The 24,817-nt window shown below is 36.1% G+C and overlaps 1 protein-coding gene across 1 annotated transcript in view; it reads left to right on the top strand.

Annotated features, from left to right (window-relative positions):
• The first annotated feature begins 4,460 nt into the window (after positions 1–4,460).
• The window catches only part of LOC113227336, a 31,551-nt gene continuing 11,194 nt past the window's right edge, over positions 4,461–24,817 (top strand). Inside the window, exons 1-14 of the mRNA XM_026460229.1 lie at positions 4,461–4,573; positions 5,624–5,782; positions 6,139–6,258; positions 7,817–7,954; positions 9,555–9,751; positions 10,314–10,474; positions 12,258–12,489; positions 16,217–16,366; positions 16,761–16,832; positions 18,617–18,740; positions 20,891–21,056; positions 21,770–21,816; positions 21,917–22,081; positions 22,799–22,918. Coding sequence (XP_026316014.1) covers positions 4,461–4,573; positions 5,624–5,782; positions 6,139–6,258; positions 7,817–7,954; positions 9,555–9,751; positions 10,314–10,474; positions 12,258–12,489; positions 16,217–16,366; positions 16,761–16,832; positions 18,617–18,740; positions 20,891–21,056; positions 21,770–21,816; positions 21,917–22,081; positions 22,799–22,918 — 1,964 coding nt within the window. The remainder of the gene's footprint in view (positions 4,574–5,623; positions 5,783–6,138; positions 6,259–7,816; positions 7,955–9,554; positions 9,752–10,313; positions 10,475–12,257; positions 12,490–16,216; positions 16,367–16,760; positions 16,833–18,616; positions 18,741–20,890; positions 21,057–21,769; positions 21,817–21,916; positions 22,082–22,798; positions 22,919–24,817) is intronic.

Genomic DNA, 24,817 nt, shown 5'->3' with positions numbered 1-24,817 from the left:
TTTGTTATTTGCATTAATTCTCGAAAAAGACTAATAAAATTGATGAACTTCACAGTAAAAACATTATTTTCGACAAAAGTAAGACTATTCCGCAAAATACCCGCCAAAATGAGCGCAAGCGCAACGTCAATGTCAATTGTCTTTTTTTTTTGCTTGGATACAAAAAGTCAGGACATGGAAAAGGTATCGATACTTTTTGGTATCGAGTATTTTTCCTTCCGATACCGATAGTTTTGTACTCGATTCTTTTCAAGTGAGCACGTCAAGCTCGACACTTAGTACTTTGGACCGTTCTTATTATTAAATTGCTCGATATACATATTCAAAGTATTTTATTATTTGTTTCAATTAAAAACCATAAATCAAATAAAAGACTCATAATTCATGTTGTTTTATTCTGTCTTTAAGCAAGGAAAATTTGCAGGACAAAAGTATCCATACCTTGAGGTATCGATACTTTTGTTTCGGTACTTATATATGGTGTCTCTAATACCTTAGAGCCTTAGCCTTTTTTTCTTTTTTCTGTTTTTAGGGAATCTGCTTACAGATATCCCGGCCCTTCGGGGGCAGAACCGGGGTTATATGTGACGGGGCTGAACCCTGAAGGAGAGCAACCCGACCGCACCAAACCCCCGGGGTGTTCCTCCTCTCCGCTGTAGATAAAGGCACGGGTACGCTATCGCTCGTCCGCGCCTTCACCAGCGGCTGGCCGCGCTCAGCGCAGCCCCTCCCCAAGAAGGGATACACAAGGGTCCCCCGACTCCAAATGTAAGGCTCGCCAAACACCAGACAAGCCTTCCATCTCGAGAGGGGGGGGTCTTAGGTAGCCCTAACTTATGCGACACAAAGTAAAAGTCCGACTCCACTGTTTTTTTCAAGCCCGATATAGCCCGAATACATCTCTTTCGCGCTTTGAATATGCGTTCAATGTGCGGTGCATTTCCCCAAAAAATGATTCCATACCTAAGGTTGGTTGCTACATAACCATGGCAGGCGGTCACTAAAGCGTTTAAATTTTCTATTTTCGATAACCTCAACAATGCATAAGAAAACTTTAGTATCTTACCACATACATATTCTAGGTGAATTTGCCATTTTAGTTTACTATCTACATATATAAACCTAAGAACTTCACTGTCATTGTTTCACCGACCTCCTTGCTTTCATAGACCACTCTAGTTTGCATGGGTTTATTGTATCTTTGTTTGAAGTTCATAACTTTAGTTTTGTAAAGATTTATAACTATATCATTATATTTCAGCCATTCAATAATAGAGTTCAAACTTGTATTTATATTAGTTTCATTGTCATAAGTTACCGTACAATCATCCGCAAATAATATCGTAGGGTCGTTAATTGATTTAGGAATGTTATTTATGTATATTAAGAATAGCAATGGTGCTAATACGCTACCTTGAGGTACTCCTTGACTTACTATTCTCTGTGATGATGCATAAAACTTCTCAATTTTCGACACGGGACATACTTTATTAATGTGTGTTGACTGAAGTCTATTTTTAAGGTAGGATTTTGTTAGTTCCTGGGCATTGCCTCTTACACCGTACACCCACAATTTATGCAAAAGCGTGTTATGATTTACATAATCAAATACCTTGGTTAGATCCATGTATAATGATGAAACGAACTGACCTCTGTCCATCCTAGAATACATATATTTTATATTTATATTATTAGGTATATTTGGATTAAAAAAAAATATTTACATTAAAGTCTCCGCACACTATAATCTTGTTTTTGTTATTAGGTTTAAAACATCATCAAAATGGTTAAAAAATGACTAAAAATTTCTTGTAGCATCTTTACATTTCGGTACTCTATATACACACAGAATTACTATTTTATGGTCAATCAATTCTATCGCGCAGCATTCAAAACATTAGGTATATTTAACTTCATAATATTTGTGATAACTTCAAATTTTAGATAATTTCGAACTAATATGCAAGAACCACCATCTCTACTGTTACGTGTGTAGGACGCAGCAATAAGGCATTCTTAATAAACAGATATCATCAGGTACCATGTTATGTTCTGTAAAGCATAATATGTCTATACGTTTACCTATGTATTCCATATCATCGAAACAAATCGTCAATAAATCAGCTTTATTAATTAAGCCATCTATGTTCTGATGTAGAATTTTAATAGATTTATACACGAAAAAACTGATCATTAACAATGTTACCACTCTGTTTGTACGGTGTCTAGGATGTTTTTTCATATTCCACTTGTGGCTCCGAATTAACAAAGACAGTACTATCAGTTTGAGTGCAGACGTTATTAACCGTAACAGTTACAGATTTTGCGAGCATGTGTTGCTTATACCTTCTATGATTTGACATTCTCAATGTTTCTCTAAGTACATTGCGACATAAATAGGTAGCATAATATTTACGTTTAGGCACATATCTGGCAAAATTCATATCAATAAAAACAGAATTTTCAAAATTATTGCAAATAAATCTTAGCTCCTGATTAAGTTCTGTTTCATTCAAATGTTTGTTATAAGAGGTTTCACACACTAGTACATTTGTATTTTTAATTGAATTGAGCCATGACGTGAACAGATATTTCACATCAAATGTGACTTGTATCGTTCTTGAAACCAATTACAATTACATAATCTTCATTTGTTAACGTATTTATATCCAATTTACAAGACGAAATCAAGGTTACAACGTTGGCTCCAGGTTTGCAGAAACAGAAAACATTGTATTTGGTTCCCAATAGTTCTTGCAGTATATATTGAGCTCCAGTACCTTGCTCATCGGCCAATATTATCACCCTATTTTTATGTTGCTCGACCGGTCTTTCTTTATTGTTTATTGTGCTTGGTTTATCATTTTCATTATGATTATTAACAATTTCATTATTACTTGTTTTCTCCAATGTCTATTGCTCGATGTCTTGTGAGTAATTTAACTCAGTAGTATGCAGGCTTTTACGTTTCTTTTGCGCCGATGAATGATTTTTTACGGTAGATGTACATAACTTTTTCATGTGCCTAACTTGATTCTCTTGTCTAGATCTCTCACAGTGATATATAAAGATAGATAACGCAATCTATAAGAAAACCAAGGGTGCCACAGTTTTTGTACTTCCGACGACGTCACAAGCTCTCTTTAGTGATGGAAAACCTCCTTTGGCACTAAAGCGATTGATTAAATCGTAGACGCGGACGCAACACGTATTTAAAATAATGATTTTTCAAGTATTTATTGATTGTAAGAAGCCGTGTAATATTAATATAGTAAAATAATGCCTAAGCTATTTAAGTCCTTTATGTGTTTTGAAAAAAAAGTTGCTCCCCGAAAATAAAAAAAACAACAACAAACTTTAGAATATTTTTATAACATTTTCTAATGCTCTAGCCACACTGAGACGGCTGCTGCAGCGTTCCGGGCGCGGGGATTTTTGTAATGTACGAGTTTATATCAACCCTTCCACACTGAAATGGACGGCCAAAAAAACCCGCGCCCGGAACGCTTCCGCGGCCGCTTCTGATCATAAGGTCTTGAGAATGACCATCCCTTTATTTCCTAAATCAATCAGAATCGAGAACTGTGTTGCATCGTGGTTGCATCAAGTGAACATCACTAATCGTACAATTTGTCCAATAAACATGACGATACGGCCGTACCACGAAACTGAATGCATTATACGAAAGTACCGCTCGTCCCATATTCATGTTCTAATTACGAAGGATCACAAGTGTACCGCACCAAATAAAAGCCGCAATGTATTTTGGACACGAGGCATATACTCATTTGCTTAAATATTTTCTCGAAATTGATTCAAAGTGAAAATAATTGATTTTGAAATAAATTATGCAATGTCGTTTTTCTCTAAGTGGCTTTTATATAGCTAAACTAGTTTATAATTCACGCTAAATAAAACTTCAAAAGATATTTCAAAACGTAGAACATATGAGCCTTTCAAACTATTTTTCCAAATTTTAAAATTTTTGCAATTTTTCTGGTATTTATCGGAAAATTATCTCACAGTATACATTTTTACGATATGTAGTATCTTTGGTTTGTGCCTTTATGGACGACTCTTTAACAAATTACCAAGTGAAACAAGTGTAATATGTAGTTCTTCGCCGGTGCACAACAGATTTACTTAAAAATAAAAAGAGTTACAGTATTTTAAATAAATTTGTGGAATACACTATAGAAACTATTAACAAACTCTTAAATCAAGATCGTCAATTTAAATAAGACTTGGCCTAAAGGTTTTGTGACAGGGCCATATACCTTTAAAAAAAATATAAACGAACGAAACTTTATATTGTCAAAAAGTTTATCATAGTTTGTGTCAGTTTGTGTTTATCAATTTGTCACATCTAAATAATTATTGTGCAATTTTGGGAAACCATGGTGAATTGTTTTTATTAGATGGTAGTAAAACAACATTTGAATCGAATTAAAATTATTGATATGGCAGACTTAACATCTTCATATTACTCGGATGTGGACACCGTAATAAGACATTTGCTGCTTCCACAGTTAACGTTCGAGCAAAGGTGTTCATCATCCAGACAGTATATTTGGTGCGGAAGTTTGTTTATTTAAGTATTTTAACAACAATACTCACGAGCTCTAGCTTATTCTATATATAATTTGGTAAAATATGGAATATAGTCTTACTTACGGCGTCAACGGCACGTCTAGCATGACACTTGAGATTTAAATTGGTTCAAGTAAAAGTGGCGTAGTCCTAAGGAAATCTCGTTTGATAATAATTTATTTAATTCTATTTAACAATATATAAATAATCATAATTGTTAGTAATTTTTAAACTAATAAGATTGTTTTAAATAGTAGTTAATATTTATAAAAACTATAAACATTGTATTTTTGAAACTTAATTGGGATGCAGCTGTTCTAAAGTCCTGTCTTTAAATCTCAATAGTAAAGCTGGATTTTCACTATACAAATAGTACATACTCTTGGACCGAGTCCAAGAGTAGTTGTAGAAATATACTTGTAGAAATATATTCTTACAGGGCACCAATAAATAAAAAGAAGAAATCAAAATGCCACCAACTAAGAAAAAGTGGAAGGAATGTGACGCTATGAGGTGTTAAACATGTTTTGATCTTCCTCTTCCACTTAACTAGTAAAATTTTTCGGTTGATCACTTCGTAAAATCCATTCTCTGGTCTAAATATTTTCTTGCTTTGTTTTTTCCCTTTCATGATTTTGCACTTCAGCCACTAGCATATCTGCCACAACTCCTACACAACGCAGCAGGTCAGTCGTGGACATCTTGATTGTGCACGGGGACAAATGCTACTTGGATTCTGATGAAATAGTAACGTGTAAACTGAAATCTGAGTGGACTTCTAAGATCTGGCTTATATGAGCGCCTGCGGCCCAAGAGCACTTGTGTAGTGAAAACCCAGCTTAAGAAACAATTCATGGGATGACTAGAGAATAGAAAACATATTCAAACTTGTAACCCCATTATTTTTCTTAATTTTTTTCATTGCTTATTATCTAAAAATGATGAATTGCCTTAGCTATATGATTCATAACATAGATAGTTTGTACTGAACTGTTGATTACAATACTTATTAATAACTTTATTATATTTTTAGGTTAGAACATGAATGGGACTATTTAAGCATTGATGAGAACACAACAGAGTTTCTATCTCAATGTAAGGATTTAGCAAAAGTGAAGCTTGCAGATAATTTAGAAGACATTATTAGAAGGAGTAGAGAGTTTCCTATACCATTCCCTATCCAGACCATTAGGTAAGGAAGGGTTTATAATTTTATGATTAAACTTGGCTTGATTTGTTTAATACGTCATGAGGAACAAGAAGTACAAGTTACTCCAACTTATCATCGTGGGCAAAACTGCTGGAAAACGAAGTATCAGTAGAAGGTGGCACTCCTGGTTGAAAAATTTTTGGAAATGGTACGAATGCCATACGACCCCGCTCTTTAGAGCGTCAGCCTCTAAAGCCAGAATTGCCATGATGTTGTCCAACCTCTGATAGGAGAGGTATCCCAAGAAGAAGATTTGACTAAGCCTGGTGTGATATTTAATTTCATGAACAAACACATAATTTATTATTTTATTTTATACTCTGCTCATATTTTTTCAGGTTGGAACAATTGACATTGACAAGACCTCTGGTCAGGCTAAAGAAAAATATAATGTCTACGTACCCCCTCATACATGAGAGAGTTTTATTGCTAATGACCAGATTTTTGGTATATAAAAGGTAAACTATTTGGAATTTTGATATACATAATAGACACACATTCAACTGCCTCCGTTGCCAAACGGTTACCATGCCGGACTGCCACGCAGAGGTCCCAGGTTCGATTCCCGGGCCGGGAGAAATAGTAGTAAGGCCTACAATTATTTCTCTCGTGAGTTTGGGTGTAATTTGTGGTTGTCTATGTGTGTGTCCATGGCACCCGCGACACAGGGTTTTCCTTAGTGCGGGGCTATGTTGAGTGTGTGCGTTATTTATTTATTATTTATTTATTTACGTTTGGCAACAAACTCACTAGACATTGAGCAATGAAGTCACCAATGATAGGAAGCATTTGTCTGATAAATGCTTAGCCATAAATTGTACTTTTCGCGTCACACAGATGCCGTAGCATATTCCTCTTATTTACCAAATACATTATGAAGGAGGAACACTCTCCAAAATGTATCATTAAATTTGCTGTACCACCCAACATTATATTGTCATTATGTGAAACCTAATATAGACAAGTTCATAAAACCTGGTGAGGTAAAAAAATCTTTTACTTATCTACCTACAATCAGTCGCCAGACTGTAATGAATATGTTTGAGTAATTTTTGGCATTAGAGAGCGAGGAAGCCACTGCTTCAGCCTCTAGTCATCGAACACATGCTGTCATTTCAGTCTCCTAGTGTGGAGGTAGGCTATCTATTCCCAAGTTTCACGGGTGGACAGTCACTTCTTCTCAGGGCGAAGGTAATGTGTTGCGGTTTAATTGCACTTGGTCCGGGACCTGTAAAGGGCCCGAAATGTTGGTTTGTCTGAAAAAACATATATACGCGCCTTAAAACCGAAAAATAGTTTTATTTTCTATGTGTAACAATCGCGAAAACCTAAGAACTCGATAAGCATAGTATTTCTAGAAAATACAGGCCCTTTTGGAGTAAGTTCCTTTTTACCTGTTAATCTATATCTAATTTAAGTAGGGAGTGTTTTATACGATTGTACCTGGTTTACATTATTTTGTTTTATAACAGCCTTTACGCCTTAACTTACCAGTTCTTTTCCCTTCCTGTATCTTATTTTTATTTATTTCTACAATAAAATTGGTAGATCATTGTGGATCATTGTTATTTGTGATACCTTCCAGGCGGCTAGAAAATAACCAATTCTCATTGTGGCCTTAACCAGTGCAGTTAAGAACACCAAACACTTTCTGGGATTTTTTTTTAAGGGGAGACACAGCGGCTGTAAGTCATAAGCGAGAGTATCGTCAAATTCCTAATCATCATTTTCAGAGCAGTCATTTGGCTGAAAGTATGCTGAAAGACTGATTGTAGGTGTACCGCAAAAACCTCTGCCATCTCTGTATCGGCACGCTCCCATGTCAATCCAGTTTGAAGACGTGGGAACGATTGCCGAGGTTTCTTTATGTTTCCTGTAACCTTCCATAGAAAATATTCACGTTTACCCGACGGAGTCAAGTATTCGGACGGCCTGGTGTTAATGGGCCATTATCATATTAGTGAAGTTAGAGTATAATTTATCATTATAACCAAAAACACTATTTCTGCTTTCCAGGATATATGGTTCAGACATTGAAAAGAAATTATACCAGAAGATGACAGTGCCACAACTGATTGATAGGATACTGAAGAAACGAGCTGTAACATTTTATGGTGCTTTTGATAAATATATGTTACTTACAGGGAAGAGAGGGTAAGCACTACTTCAGACTAACTAGACTTAACATTTTTTTGTGGTAATATTGCCATATTTGGAATGTAACAATAAGTGCAGGAAATTAATACATCGTGTGTCTCAAGATAACAAAAACTTGTAAAAGAACTGTTTCAAAATCACTGGAAAAATATGATCTGTAATGGTGGGAAAATCGTGTTCCACATACATAGATACATGTATAAATATAGCACAAGAAGTTATAGAGTTGTTAAAACCACCAAAGTTTAATTTATTCGTTTTTCCGGATTTCCGGAAAGGGCTCAATCATCAATCGTTAAAAAAAGACGATCAAATATTATTTTTGAAATAATATGTGATCCTCTTTTTTTGACATTTACAACCAGTATATCTTTTGATATTAATCTCCTAATTTATCTTAGTTGCTGCGCTCTCCATTCAGTAGGTTAGGTTAGAGTGTGAGTAATCAGCATGAGCCGAGCTAGCGAGCGTGACGCGGCATCGGCCGGCGAACCCAGTAGCCAATTTGCTTGCGTTTCCGAACACGTTTTCAGGTCAAATTATATTATAATTAAAATAATATTAGTATACAAATATAATCAACATTTACTTACGTTTTAAAAACAAGTGTCTAAATTTTATTTTTAATGCTCATTTATCTTAGGTTTGAGGCCCAACATAAAACTATCAAAGTTAATTTATAGAAATAGCTCAGAACAGAAAAAATATCGATTGATTTAATTCCTCAGAGGAAATGGATCAATCATTAAAAAAAGATGACCGTTTAGATTTCTTGCCTGCTGCTTTTGCAAATAAAAAAAACTAAATACATGCCGTTTTTTAATAGTATCACGTTAACTGCATACATTAATTTAAGTCAGCCGAAAACTTAAACGCTGTGTGTGTTATATGGGTTTATTGATAATAATTGTAAAATGTTCATATTTTTACTTATAATAGCAATAACGCCCACATACATAACCACGCACTAGGGAATCACAAATTACACTCTAACTTACAAATTTAAAAGAATCATTTCAAATTCCACTGCAAAAGAGTTATCACTAATTATCTTAAAAATCTAAACTACGACGAAACTGAAAATCTCTTAATTGTTCCAACTTAAAATTATTATTAGTATCAAATTAATATACTTTATTCTTTCTTTATAGCTAATTAAGGTTTTGCACACTAGTTTACACACACACACACACACACACACACACACACACACACACACACACATACACACACAGACAAACACACAGACACACACATTCACCTCACGCCTAAGTCCAGTACTGTTCACTAAGATTATAGCTATCTAAGTTCGAGTGTACTTACCTTTTGGTCTGGAGTGTGGAGAGGCTGGTGATCTGTAATACAGGTATCCTAGTACTGACGCCAGTCTCTCACACAGATTTAATGATGTAACATTACTTAGATAAGTCACTACTTTAAATATTCTAAGACTTTGTGAAAGAACAATAAAGATTATTATTAATATTATTATTTAACACATGCTTTTTTATTTCAATTGACAGCAGTTGTACCTAATGCTTTCTATTGGGTAATATGAAACACGAAATTATCTATTCATTCATTACATTTATTACAGTCGCAACGGTTGGGAATTAGTTGGCACTGCAAAGGAAAAACCCCCTCTACTACTCAGGAATTGTTTAAGTTATGATGAAATGAAACTATCTTCAATGGTATATGTCAGTGGTTTTACTGAGTCTATAAATGATGGTGAAAGAAACAATAAAGGTATTGTTAATGATCAGGATATTGAAGAAAATGCAGTTATTATTGGTAAGTTATAACTGTTAAAGCGTTTTTTTCAATACGCGAGTATTTTTAATTAGAAAAAAATGTACTTGTATAAATAAATATTGGACATTACTTCGATAGGGCCATAGAAGAAGAAGAACATCACACTCGTGTCTCTGATCGCAAAGTAACTAATTAAAGGACTTGTGTTATGGAAATCGGAAACAACGACTCACAGTGATCAAAATTCATAATTAAGGAGGACCAAAATAAAAATTACAAATTACAGTTAGAGTTCACGGAGTTACAGTTCCACTCACAGCTTTAAATGACAAAGATCTGAGGGGAACTGCCGCTGCGTCCGTCACTCAGAAACATAAGTTGACAAGTCCCATGTGCCTGTAATTTCACCAGCACCATTACCCTTCAAAACCGGAACGCAGTAATGTTCACATTACTGCTTGGTGACAGAAATAGGTTAGGGTTGTTTCTGGTTTGACGTCAACTCACGTTCTTCTGATATCTTGGAAGACCGTGTTTTATTATTATGTGTATAAACACTTATCGAGGGGTCCAACACATGACAAACAATTTCAATTCTCAGGTATTATAGGCCCACGATTTAAACGCACACTTAAAATGGAATATGAAGATATAATAATATCAAAAAGTCAGAACGTACCTGCTAGAGGGTATGGCTCTGAAGAGAATCAGTCCGACGAAGCTAAGTATATGTGGAGGAAGATGTGGTCGGAGTTTTATCAGGTAAGTAAAATGGTATTCTGGGAAAAATATTAGGAATTTAAATAACAAGATGATGAAATTTAAAAATGACTCCTATAAAAGAGAATTCTACTCAATATAATTAATCGCAAAACACTACAAGTTTCCTATATAATATTATTACATATGTTATGCTGTCTATCGTGTATTACAATCGCCTACACACTCTGTAAAACTATGGAGCGTGTAGCGAACAGCGGACTCCTTGGAACGCTCCTTAGGTTATTAATATACTGACATGAAAATACATTATTTAACCCTATTTCGCCGGAGTAAAAACTAAAGGGAATGTTAGCCACTGATATCAAAAACAAAACCATATAGTGTTTGTTCCTAATTAAAAAAAAATCTGAGTTATGTTTTCTTTGCGCCGCCGTGTCTGGGGTCCGTGATCCGTGATCCGTCTCATTTCCTTATATCGTCATTTCTCAATTAAAATATTTTTTTACATAAAATTATTTTAAATTGTTCTGAAAGTTGTTTAACCCAAAAGGGTATATTTTCCATTATAATTATTACTCCTAATAAAGAGTAGAACCTGTGAATAAACGTACGATAGATGTCACTTTGATAGGGACAGTTGTTTGTTTACATTTTGGGACTTCGATTTCATCTCGGAGTATACCTATTCGCACGAAGCCTTTTCGTCGCCTAAATTCGTAAACCTCGTAACCCCCATTAATGTGAACTTTTTAGTAAACAAGAATTACTAGAAATAATTATATGAGTATCTAGTTTATGCCTTTATTTTGTTACTTTAAAAGGATCTACAAAATATATTTTAAGCTTTTAATGCCCTTAATTGTGCTTGAAGATTAAAAAAGGGATTTCGTCCAAAAACGAACTTACCGGGTTTTCAAATTTAATCGACGTTTTGCTTCCTTCTTCCTAATGTGCGCGGCAGAATAATGGAATACACTATCGGCAATGTCTTTGTTTCCCAGAAAATACAATTTTGGGTTATTCAAGGATAGAGTGAATTGGATTGAATTTACACTAAAGCGTCTCGGCCTCATGGTCACTTAACGTCAGGTTAAGCTATTAACGATGGCCTGCAGTTAATAGTTGGCCTGCGTCGCGATCAATTGCGCGCAGGGGTGACTTCAACCATAGCATAATAAGACAAGTATGATAACTCCATACAAAAGTAGCAGCGCGGCTTCTATGGGTACGCGCCCGCACGCGACGTGTACGATTGCATGACACAGGTCGCGCCAACGCGCCTTTCATTATAATGCGTCCGTATGCGGCGCGCGGCGGTCGCGCACACATACTTACCACGCTGTTGCTTTGTACGGCATTACCATACTTGTCTTATTTTACTACGGTTATAATAACAACAATAACGCACACACTCATAGCTCCGCACTAGGGATATCCTGTATCGCGGGTGCCATGGACACACACACGTCTATCAATCACAAATTACACCCAAACTCACGAGAGAAGTAAATGTAGACCATACAAATATTTCTCCCGGCCCGGGAATCGAACTTGGGACCTCTGCGTGGCAGTCCAGCATAGTGGCCATATGGCCAAGGAGGCTGTATATTACGAGAATGTATGCGCCCGTACACAGGCGCACACACATACTATCTGCGCTGGTACGTTTGTATGGAGTTACCATGTCTTATTGTACTATGGTACAGTCAGTCAGTCATCACTTATGTACCCACTATTTGTACTAAGCTAAGTATAAATAGTGGATACTTAAGTGTGGGCACCGACTGTACAACGTATCTTACATTCGGTGTTTATTTTTTAGGTCCCCAGTTACAGTTACGACGAATTAAAACCCAAAATGAAAATATGTAAATCTTCCAAAAGCAAATTATACACAAGTCGTTTCGTCTCACTTAAGGCAGGAAACGAAGAGTGTTTTGATAATACTGTGTACTATAAACGACTATGTGTGACCGCTGAATGTATACTTATGGAAGCTGAAGCTAGAGCACAGGCTGAAGGAAAATTTGCTTTCCTCAACATTATTGGAGCAGGTGCGTTTACTTAGGCCCTTTGTTAATTTTTATAAAGTTTTTATCACGTTAAAACCATTAACGCCCGAAATCGAGGTCGAAAACTATTTACACTATTTGTAAATCGAGTTGTATCGCTATCAATTAATCGCATTGAAATTATACAAAACTCGTTATTGTATACATTTCAATCGATTTTTTAAAAGTCGACTTGTAATGTGCATGCTGTAGCCGCTTCAAGCTGCCGAACGGCCACTTTGAAACACGATCGGCGGCAATCTCCTAAGGGAAAAAGTAATCCCCGTGTGCCTGTCTCTGAAGTTGTAAAACCATAGAGGCAGATGGACCGGTGCGACGAGGACGGCTTCACAAAAGTGGAGAAGGAGAAGAAGAGGAAGCCCACCAACCGTAACCAGCGTGGTACAGCACCGACAGGACCGAACTTCCTACTGCGTCCGGCCTCACCGACGACGCTGCTGCACCTGTCGCGGCTGCATTACTCCACGAAGTCTGAGGAGATAGTGGAGTATATCAGACATAAAGCCAAATACACGAACATCTGTCGACCTTCATGAAGGAAGAATTTTGGCCGAAGGGTGTCTTATATCGGCGGTTCCGCGGCTGGTTACCTGACACCAGATTGCGACATTCATCGCCGACAAGTGCAATTTGTGTAGATTAATTAGAAATTGTGTTTTATTATATTGTATGTATGTTAGTCCTTAAGGTATATATTTAATGGGTCATGTGGCCTGAAATAAATAAATAAAAATAATATATAAACGACCAATTTGCAATTATATATTAACTACTTTATTACAATAAATAAAGTGATAATTAATTCCTCCTCTAAATATGCCACGCGAGAAAGTGGTAAAACTGACAAAATCAAATCCCGATGTCAGAGATAGATGGCACGTTTCTTATAAAAATAATTTGTGCCTACCAGGGCACGGTGCATGTTAACTCAGTTTTCTTTTGTTATTAACTTCATGCATTTTGACCATACCATAAAAAAAAAATTCCCTCTGCACTTTCGTCACGTCACAAACCCATGGCACCATTCAGCTTTTATTAACTCTGTTGAAGGCTTCTGTAGCCGATACGAAGAGGTGCCAGTCGACTTATACGATGTGCCAATACGTAGAATCTCGCAGTTCAAGTATTAAGGGCATTGGGTGATGGAGAATCTTTCCGACGACATGACATTTACACTATTTAGTAACAGTAGAAGCTCCTTGAGAAAGAGTTCGTCCAGGAGAGTACTGCCACATTACCCATTTCTACCGACAAGCAGTAATGTAAGCATTACTGCGTTCCCGCTTTGAAGGGTAAGAGTGCTGATGAAATTACAGGTACATGGGACTTGTCAACTTCTGTCTCACGGTGACAGGCGCAGTGGCACTGCCTCTCAGATCTTTACGATTTTAAGCTCTGAGTGGCACTGCGACTGTTATGGACGGGGGTGTAGCTCACCACCAAGCACATGACATGTTCGTCCCGTCACAAAAAAAACATGACAGGGAGCGCAGGGTGTTGGCTTTGAGGTGTAATGTATTGATTCGTAGGCTGTACTAGAGTGTAAAGTTCACGCTTTTTAAAGCGTTTTGCCAATCCTTTTACACGTATCACACCCTGCGCGTTCAATATTAACACGCTCTTAAAATGCTGTCGGGGTTGGCACGCTACTGTAGCGCATCGGGAATGTTCGCTGAGGTGCGAGTGGATGGTCCAGCGCCATACTTCAGTAGCGGGTAGCCTCCCTGATGCGTAGGATTCGAGCGAGGCAAGATCTTCTAAGTGATCGACAGTAGAGTTTTCGCCGTGGTCGATCTACTGGGATCTTCTTGCGTATGCCACACATTATTGGTCTCTCGACATATCAGAGGCCTTTGATAGGGTTTGACATGATAGCCTGTCCTGTTGGCGTTTGCACATGGATAGGTGATTTTCTGAAGGATAGGTCAATCCGTGTAGTTGTAGATGGTTACTATTCTGCTCCTCGCGGTATAAATGCGGGTGTACCTCGGGGACCTCTCCGCCATTCTATTCTTGCTGCATATCAACGATCTGCTGCTGATGCCCGGTATCTTTGGGTATGCAGACGACAGCACAGTGGTAGAGAGTTATGTGCCAGACGCCTGAGACAACAGCGAAGAGATCCGATGTAAACGAGAGGCGATGGTCACCCGGTTGAATCTGAGCCTGAAAGTGGCCGACTGGGGAGATGCGAACAGGGTGAGGTTTAGTGCGGCTAAAACACATGCGTGTCTTTTCTCATCAAAACAGAGTGCCCTACACCTTACTCCGACTTTCCGAGATGTGTCCGTGCCCATAAGCGACCACCTCAAGCTGTTTGGTTATCGTCCAACCTTATCTTTGGGCGCTACATCGAGTGCTTGGCAAAAACTGCTGCCAAATAACTAGGCATACTTTACAAGGTCAGGCGGTACTTCACACCTGAACAGCTTTTAAATCTGTATAAAGCACGAGTTCGATCGTGTATGGAGTACTGCTGTCACTTGTGAGACGGCTCTGCCAGTCAGCTACCTTGGACTCGGTGAAGCGAAAAGCACAGAGACTTATTAACACAACAATTCTCTTGTGCAAGCACTTTACTTCCTCCTTTCTGATGCGTGGAATAAGGAAAAGGAATGAAATACTCTACTCTAGCTGTGTTTCCCGAAAAGTACAATTTGGGGCTATTTTTAGGCAAACGTCGATCACATCGTCGCTTGACATCAGGTAGGATTATGGCCAAGCATGTGTCTATTATTTATAAAAAACAGGGCATCGCCACCGGTCTTCTTCGGACGGTGATCCAGAGAGATGACGTGCCAGTACTGTGTCAACAGGTGTTATTATTATTTCCTTAATGGCGGCCACTAGGCTTGGGCTAGTCATATAGCTTACATGCCAAGTATAGTTAGAAGTGTAATTTACTATTTGTGACTTTTACTAATACAGTTTATAGGGACAACTTAACTAACACAATAAGGAAATTATGTCCGAAATTAAATTAATTATATTAATATTAATTTAAAATATTATTAAATAATATTAATATTAAATATTATTAAATAATATTAATATTAAATATTATTAAACATAATAATATTTACAAAATATGTTTGTTGAGCCTAGAATTAATTTGAAAAATCAATACTCACACTCTTTATATCGTTAATTTTTAAACACTTATTTTTTCTCAGAGAATAGTTTAAGGAGACTGGTATCATGACTGTGGCATCACAGTACATTTACTCAAATATTTTATATGCCCGTAAAAATATACATAATTTCAATAAGAAAAAAGGTATCCATAATATTAACATTAGAGCTAAGTCCAAACTCATGGTACCACGATTTCGTTTAACCAAGGTAAACGACTCTTTTATGGGGAACTGTATACGTTTTTACAATAAGATTCCGGAGCATATATTAAAATTATCATTTCATAAGTTTAAAAACTACATTAAAAAAAATTGAAGACTACGTGTTAGATAAAGATGTATGGAAAGACGACATGACTCCAGAATCCACACAAATTTGATTAAAGTGTATTCCATAGCATGTAAGTTTATTTGAAAAGAGCAATCCCAAAGAGTCTCTTGCTTGTTCTTTCAGGGAAGTCGGCGTAGTGAACGAGCAGTAGCTTAAATGTGATGTTTTCAAGTGTAAATTTATTTTACAAATGGAATAAATGATTCTTTGCTTTGACTTTTATTGTATTTTATTTTATTCACAGGTCTTGGCAAATGGCGTATGTCACCCCACCAGGAAGATGTGTACGTATCAACATTCGAGGAGCGAATATACACTTTCCTGGACAGCGGGAAACTAAACCATGTCTCCGATATTAACTTTTCTTATATCAAACCTTCTCCACCTGTGATTGGTAAGAAATATATGTACAAAGGATGCACAGTAACTACTATATTTGTAATAGGCAATAATAAAAAAATGTTCATATAAAATTATCACGGTACTATATTATCGGTTACTAAACCGGGTAATATTGAGTTTTAAATAGAAAACCACCGTAAAACTCAGCATATTAACTAAAATAACGGATAACTCACGTATTTTAAGTCGAATTTTTGCTCAACATGTTTCGAAACAATTCGTTCGGCGGCGTTGACTCGACGAAAACTGTTTCCGTCGAGTCGCCGCCGCGGAATCTCATGATTAAGGACCACGAATTGGTTCGAAACATGTCGAACAAAAATTCGACTTAAGTACGTGAAATATTGAATTATCGTGATTTATTATTTTTATTATTACATTTTCAGGCCAATATACCAAAGACGAAACAAACACCAAATTACGTAAACACTTTATTGAAAACACGAAGCATCCTAAAGGTAAGTAATGCATAGTAAAAAAAGACACTTTCAGACGTACAAACCGTTGGATTGATTGTGACTTAAGCTACATTCACCGTTTTAATGACGTACGATATTTTGCTTTGTGATATGCCGCCAATATAAATAAAATCTTAACCTGCAAAAACATGCTATTAGACATAATTCACTATGGTTGAGAGATAAGTATAAAGATATATAACAATCTCACACTAGCGCCACAGTACATAGTTAGTGAGCAAAAAAAATTTTTCATGCATCAGTACAGATTACTAAAAACCCGACCTCAAAAGTTCATCGAAACACATCTACTCCCAAGTTTTATTGAAATCGGTCACCGGATAGTGCGAGAAACCGGATTCATCTCCTAGTTTGCCACCCTTAGAGGTGGAATATTTTCTTCAAATTGAAATGAGACCAATACTGAGGGTCTTTCTTCCAACAAAAAAGAATCATCGAAATAGGTTCACAAATTATCGCGTAACATATATACAAAGAAGTACATAGTCGATTTGGGAACCTCCTCCTTTATTTGAAGTCGGTAAAAATATCGAGGTTTAAAACTAAGGTCATACAACAACATTATATTAAAAGTTTATATTTTTACAGCTTCTGCGCACTGGATGACGAAACTCCAGTCTAATCCGTAGTTACCCGTTTACCGCCTTAGGGATACTTCGATATGATATTTGAGTAAATATTGTAAATGATAAATGTGTACAAATAGTCATACTCGATACTTTATTAGACTATAATGTGTTTTGGTGGTACATTACATTACGGATCTCGTAAGTGTACAAAAATATATATATTTAGAGACGGCACAATCCAATGAACTAATTCTATCTTATACTATATGTCTAAAAATTAAATATTAGTACTTATTTAATTCTACAACATTTTACATTTACATTATTTAAACTACATAAGTTTTTAATAATTCTTTTATAATAAATACTTTGTTAAATTTATCTGTGCTATTTAATAAATATTTATATTTATGCAATTAATTGGACATATTCTTATCTACATATTCTTGCAGTGAATACTAACATTGACCCATTAAAAGACTTTTTCACCTCACTAGCTTGGAAAGGCTTTCTTTAGAAATCTGCGCGTAAAAGCGTTTTATTTTCACGCTAGCGTGAAATTCTAAACTGAAATTCGAAATTGACGACAGACTGTGGGGCACCTAAATTTTTCTTTCGATGAAAAAAAAGTATTTATGTAATATAAATCCGTTGGTATGTTTTATTGTTAACATTAAATTAACAACGATAACTAATTTTGTTATAGTTCAACCGTTTTTCTTTCATCTACCATTTTCCTCACTGTAGTGTGGTGAAAAGTTGTACGTTTCGCTCGGCATCAAAGTTGTTTTGCGTCTCGTTCCTTGAAACCCTCTCTACGCTTAGGATTCTATTTTCGAACCAAGAGCGAAGCTAATCTTTGGCTCCTTCGCTTGCTCAGATTCCAATACGAGCACTCACGTCAAACAACAACTTTGCAGCCTTGCATAACAAATCACTATTTAAAGCTTTTATAAATTTTGTGTTGACTTTTTCTTCCTTTATTTATGTCGGCAATTTATTGGAAATTTTATTTTTCATGACAAATGTCTACTTACAAAGAGCAACCCCTAGAGTTTCTTACTCATTCTTCTCGGAGATCTGCTAAAATATTATAATTTGTAGTACAATAGAATAACACAACTTCCGTGGCAACGTATTGGCTAGCGGAAAGAATCCCAATCTACAAAGTTTTAATTTGTGAAAATATTGCAGGCGGTATAAACACTCAATTTGAGAACCGGGAGCCTTCGTCCAAATTGAAAGACGAACACGAAGGGAAGCTGCTCGTAATGACTTACGCTTGGGACGGAAATGCGCATCCCGGGAATGAGTTTTGGTAACTAACTGACATTGTAAATCCAGTACACTAACGGGTTCCTCATTGCCATCTTTACTTAAGGCCCGTAATGAGTATCACTTTTCTATCCAAAACAAATGTCACAAGTTTATCTACTAGAGTTTGATAATTGAAAATAATTCATTATTTAATTTATTTCCGAAAACAGGTTGTATAGCAGTTGACATGTACAAAATAAGTATACTTTCACTGTATCCGGCCAAACAGTAGGTATACAAACATATTGCAGGTATATATATATACATTTACCCACAACCACTTTAACATACTAAACCGGGTGTTACATGGCACCCGCGATACAGGGTTTCCTTAGAGCATAAAAAAAAAACGAAAAAAATGTGTTTTTTAAGGAATAATATTATTTGATCCTGAAATAAATAATTGATCTATTATAATCAGAAATCAGAAACATTTATTGTGTGAATTGCTAAAATACAGATGTTACAAATAAATTTTTCACTTTTTAAATAAACGATATTTTTTTATGTTTGATATATATTAATTGTTCCATCTATATTAGGTGATCTACGGTTAAATTATAAATGAACTGCTTTCAAGGTAACACTATTATTATGTTTAAGCATACTTAATTAATATTCGGTATTCAAAAATAATATTTCATCCCTTTTTTATCATTAGTCTTTTCTTGTAACGATTGATGACATTTATAACCAGTATATCTTTTGATATTGATCTCCTAATAAATCTTGGTTCATCTCCATTCAGTAGGTTAGGTTAGTATATGAAAAAGCAGCACGAGCCGAGCGAGCGAAGCAAGCGTGCCGCGGCAGCGGCCGGCGAGTGCCACAAGCCAATTTGCTTGCGTTTCCGAACACGTTTTCGGGTCAAATTATATTATAATTAATATAATATTAGATATACAAATATAATCAACATTTACTTAGTTTTAAAAACAAGTATTAAAATTTTATTTTTAATGCTCATTTGTCTTAGTTTTGAGGCCCAACATAAAACTATCAAAGTTAATTTATACAAATCGTACATTTTTCGCATAGCTCAGAACTGATTAAAATATCGATCGATTTAATTTATTTTGTCTCAGAGAAAGAGGATCAATCATTAAAAAAGATGACCGTTTACATTAAAAAATAAATAAATAAATACATGCCGTTTTTTAATAGTATCACATAGGCCTGCATACATTAATTTAAGTCAGCCGAAAACTTAAACACAGTTGTAGTTATATGGGTTTATTGATAATAATTGTAAAATGTTCATCTTTTTACTTATAATAGCATCAACCTGGTAACCATTTGGCCACTGAGGCAGTTCAGTATTGGCGGAACTAGACTTTCGCCAATATCATATTTTCTGCTAAGTAATTTTATGTGTATCAGTAGGTTCTGCTATTCAACAAGTTTTGTGGCGGTATTTTGTTAAAGAGAACAAGCTTACGTAATAAATTTTGAATTTTGATGTTGCAAATCTGTAAGCTTATTTTGAAGAGAACAAATACATAACAATTGGTATATAATACATAATTGGTGGAGGTTAAGATGTACGCGAATCATAACCTTATGTTATTGCCGGTATAAAATCACAAAGGTCAATGATGAAAGAGGAATTAACATATTTTAAAGTTGATTTAAAATTAAAATAATTTTAATTAGGTCAAAATAAATATACAAATGTCAAAAATTAGACAATGAAATTAAGGATTCGTAAAAAGCAAGTATAGTAAACGAGAGAAATGTTTTGAAATTTTCATTTCAAAAGTAACGCATATAATGAGATGTTAGAAAATAATATTACGGCCTTAGTTATCTCTCACACTTTCTCGTAGTGTGCCTTTATAGGTTACTTGCGCTAATAATAATAAATAAATAAATATTAGACAACATCACATTCGTTGCTCTGATCTCGAAGTGAGTAACTAAAACACATGTGTTATGGAAATCGGAAACAACGACGGTACCACAAACACCTAGACCCGAGTCTAGATATATAGAAAAGTTAATTTTCTGCATTGACCCGGCCGGGGATAGGACCCGGGACCTCAGAGTTGGCGACACCATGAAAACCGGTGTGAAACCACGGAGGTATCCATAAGACATTGATCACCTTTTTTATAACCACGATAAAATGGAAAGAATAACACAAAATTTCAGGGTGGGTCTACTTGCGGGATCAGGTGACTCGGCGGCAGCCTGCTCAACGCAAGTGTCTGAGCTTCACAACGCTCATATTAACCCTGGTGTTTGCGCCAACAATACTATGATCGCAGGACGAAATGGTGTTATCGGTTTGGCGGAATACTCTGATCGCTGTTTAAAGGTGAACTTGTGCTTTAAAAGTTAGATTCAAAATATATTATATGTTTTCCTATTTATCCTCCTAAGGCCCTATGTACACATCAAAGTGTACATGAATATGTGGAGTCATTCAGAGCCAAACAATATTATTTCTATAATCATGTAAGCGCCCAGTGTACATTATAATGAAAAAGTCGCATTTAAATTTATCACTATAGTATTCTATATGACGATAGCATAATCTAATACGTTTTTTATATCAAACTTACTTGCGCTCGAACCATGTAAGTATAGTTATCATATAATAGAATAGACCTTTATTGCAACGTTACAACACATATAATACTTCGACAAACAAAACAAATAGAATTAAAAACCAAAATCAAAAATACAAAAACAAGAAAAAAACAACAAAGCAAAACATACAAAAAGCAATAAATAAAATATACAATATAACTACTACAAATTACTACTGTCGTTTGTCGGTTGTGGCGTACGCAAAAGGACCACATTCAGCTTATGCCACATCATACACTTTTATGTACACACGCCAGCACATCAAGCTACACATTGGCGTATCTTGTTCCGTTGCACTGGAGGCGATTTTCGAACAAAAATGTGTAGTCTGATGTGCCATTGTCCGCCCATTAGACGTTTAGCGCTATCTCCATTGTAGTTTGTTGAGTCTTAGGAGGTTATGGAGGTTCATTATATAAAAAACATTTTTTTTTGTAGGCTATTTCGCAGAACACGGATATTTTATTCTTCCAAAATGTATCTTGGTAATGTATTTCTCTTTATTTGTTTTAATTGAATTCTATATTTGGTTTTGTAATTACCTATGAGTACTTATGATACTTACAACGTTCACATAATTTCTAGGTGTAAACCGGACTGGCCTCTTCTGAACATTAACAAGGAGACCAAAGATCTCTTTGTTCAACGCAAAGTCACTTCCAATGTGGGTATATCAGATGATGTTTATGAAATCATAAGGAGAAGTAATGAATTTCCTTTGAGATTCCCCAAATTATGTGAGCATATCAGGTAACTGATCTTATCTTTCTTTATACATTATCTTTCTTTAGCTTATCCCTTAAACCAACGCTAGCGTACATGCCTATACAAGGTTATTAATAAAATATCTTGTCCTTATTTGCATTCTCGCCACATTTACAGAGGTCATTTTATGTTCAAAATTGAACCCAAATCACTAAAAAAAGTAAATCACAAAAAACATTCCTAAATTCTTATTTTGTATTTAATTGCGGTAAACGTCGATTTTGCAACTTGCACGGCGCGTGCTACCAAAATCTATAGCGCGGCTAGCCGACAAAGGAACCGTCAAAGTGTTACTATCTCTTTCTCAAACGCATCTACTGTTAATGGTATTCAAACTCGTTGAAAATTCTAGTGAAAGGGGATTGAAGGCCAAGATTGTTTGAGCGTTTGAAACGTTTTTGTTATTTTGTTTCTTGGATTTATATGGGACATTTAGAGAAATGCATTCGTGTAAATCACTACATTTTACCCAGTCCATTAAAAAGTTTGTGCAGAAAGCAGAAATGAATTAATAGAATTTTTTTTTTAATGTCGAACAGTGATGCTTGTTGGTTACTGGTGCCACCACCTAACTTATTACAAAAAAAAACCCCAGTGCAAGCAGTGGGCTATTGAAGGCAATTGTGGGGCCTTCCTCTGTTACTAGTACTCTGATTTTTTTTTTAAATACGAGGTGCTTCAAATAAAATTAAATATTTTTAGATTGAAACAACTACAAGCAAGAATTCCAATTGATATACTGAAGAAGAACATCGTGTCAACGTATTGCATCGTTCATGAGCGAGTTTTGCCACTAATGGCACGTTTTCTTGTTTACAAGAGGTGAGTCGTCCTGCTGATCGAACGGAAAAATTGTAATTATATTTATAATTTGTGATAATAATAAAGTTTCAAAAATAAGGGATTTCCCAAACCGTCTTTTGGCGGCATAGAGATTGCTCCACCCCAAGAGGACTACTAATCGCGGTACAAGAAAGCCTAGTCGAGTTTTTAGTACCTTTTGGTACACCAGATGTCGCAACGAGCACCAAATAACTATTTTTGTAACTAATTTGACAACTACATGCACAACAGCAGTTCGTCGAAGAGGTTCTTCCAAAATTAAATACCTTGCTGCGTTCTTGATCAATATGAACTGGTTGCATTCATCGAAACTGAGACTGACCCAAGCCTGGTGGCCGCCATTAAGGAAATAATAATAAACTTGTCAAAGCTACTCTAATTTTGAGTGATAACAAACAAATCAACTAGATGGCGCTTATTGTATACTTTTTTATGGACACTGCCGGCTATTTTTTATTTTGATTACAATTAACTCCATCTACCCGTGTTAGCAAGCGTTAATTTTTAAATTAATTTGTAACCATTGTAACAGACAATGCCATCTAATTGGTACGCATATTTGTTAAAGTTCAGAAAATAATGTTAGCTTGTGATCAATATTTCAATAAGATTACAAGAAAAAAAAACAGACCACTTATATTTCATATCACTCTCAACGCCATGTGGGCCGCCCACAAAACTTCGACTGCTGCAGGCCACTACGTATCTTCGATTTTTAACCAGCACGCCACGTGGGCCACCGGCAGCCCACAAAAACCCAAGTGGAGCAGGCCACCATGTATTTTCCCTAGCAGGCCATGTGAGCCGCCGACGTACCACAATTATTAATTCAAATTCATTTTCGATGTATATTTCTAGTCTTGATCAGTCAAAGGCTGCTTCAGCAGGTTGACGATATGAGTTGCGCGTCGGCGAACACAGCCAATTGTGAGGCTCTTCTGTTAACAACTGATCCAGATCAACTTACGATCTCGTCACTAGTGGTGACATCCGTCTGTTTTTGGTGGGATCACGACGTACCACGCGGCCTGCTGGTAAAGCTTTTAGGCTGTCCCGCTCGCCGCCCACATGGCCTGCTGCAAAAGTTACTTAAGATCAAGCGTGGCGTGCTCTGAAAAAAAAAAGGAGTTACGGTCTGTGGTATGAAGATTAGGATTGCCCTCTCAAGTTATTGGTCCATTGTTATGGGAGTCGCGCTTAACAAACGAATGAAAAGCGATTGTTTTCTCAGAAATTCACGCGTTTTTTAACAATATTTTAATTATATAATAATATTTATTGAATTGATATTCAATTATTTTTTGTGAAATTACTCCACTAGTTTGTTATAATTATTAATACAAAGATCGAACACTCAGAAAAAATTACTTCGATCCGGTCGGATCTCTGAGTGTTCGATCGGAACGAACCAACGGACCTCACGAATTTTTCTATGTGCTTGCGTCGTGTCTTTGTACTTGGTCTTTCAACGACTTTTTTAGTCGTAGCGCCATCTATGAGATATGTATGTTATAATTATGAATACAAAGATCGAACACTCGGAAAAAATTCCTTCGATCCGGTCGGATTCGAACCGACGTCTTCTTGAATACCGTGGCAGACGCTATACCAACTAAGCCACGGAACGAACCAACGGACCTCACGAATTTTCCTATGTGCTTGCGTCGTGTCTTTGTATTTGGTTTTTCAACGACTTTTTAGTAGTAGCGCCATCTATGAGAAATCTATGAATGATTACGCGCGTTCCGTGGCTTAGTTGGTATAGCGTCTGGCACGGTATGCAAGAAGACGTCGGTTCGTATCCGACCGGATCGAAGTAATTTTTTCTGAGTGTTTTTTCTGAGTGTTCGATCTTTGTATTAATAATTATAACATACA

The sequence above is a fragment of the Hyposmocoma kahamanoa genome, unplaced genomic scaffold (genome assembly GCF_003589595.1).
Source record: "Hyposmocoma kahamanoa isolate Upper Pololo Valley unplaced genomic scaffold, ASM358959v1 210, whole genome shotgun sequence".
Lineage (NCBI taxonomy): Eukaryota > Metazoa > Arthropoda > Insecta > Lepidoptera > Cosmopterigidae > Hyposmocoma > Hyposmocoma kahamanoa.
This window is presented reverse-complemented; position numbering and strand designations above follow the sequence as displayed.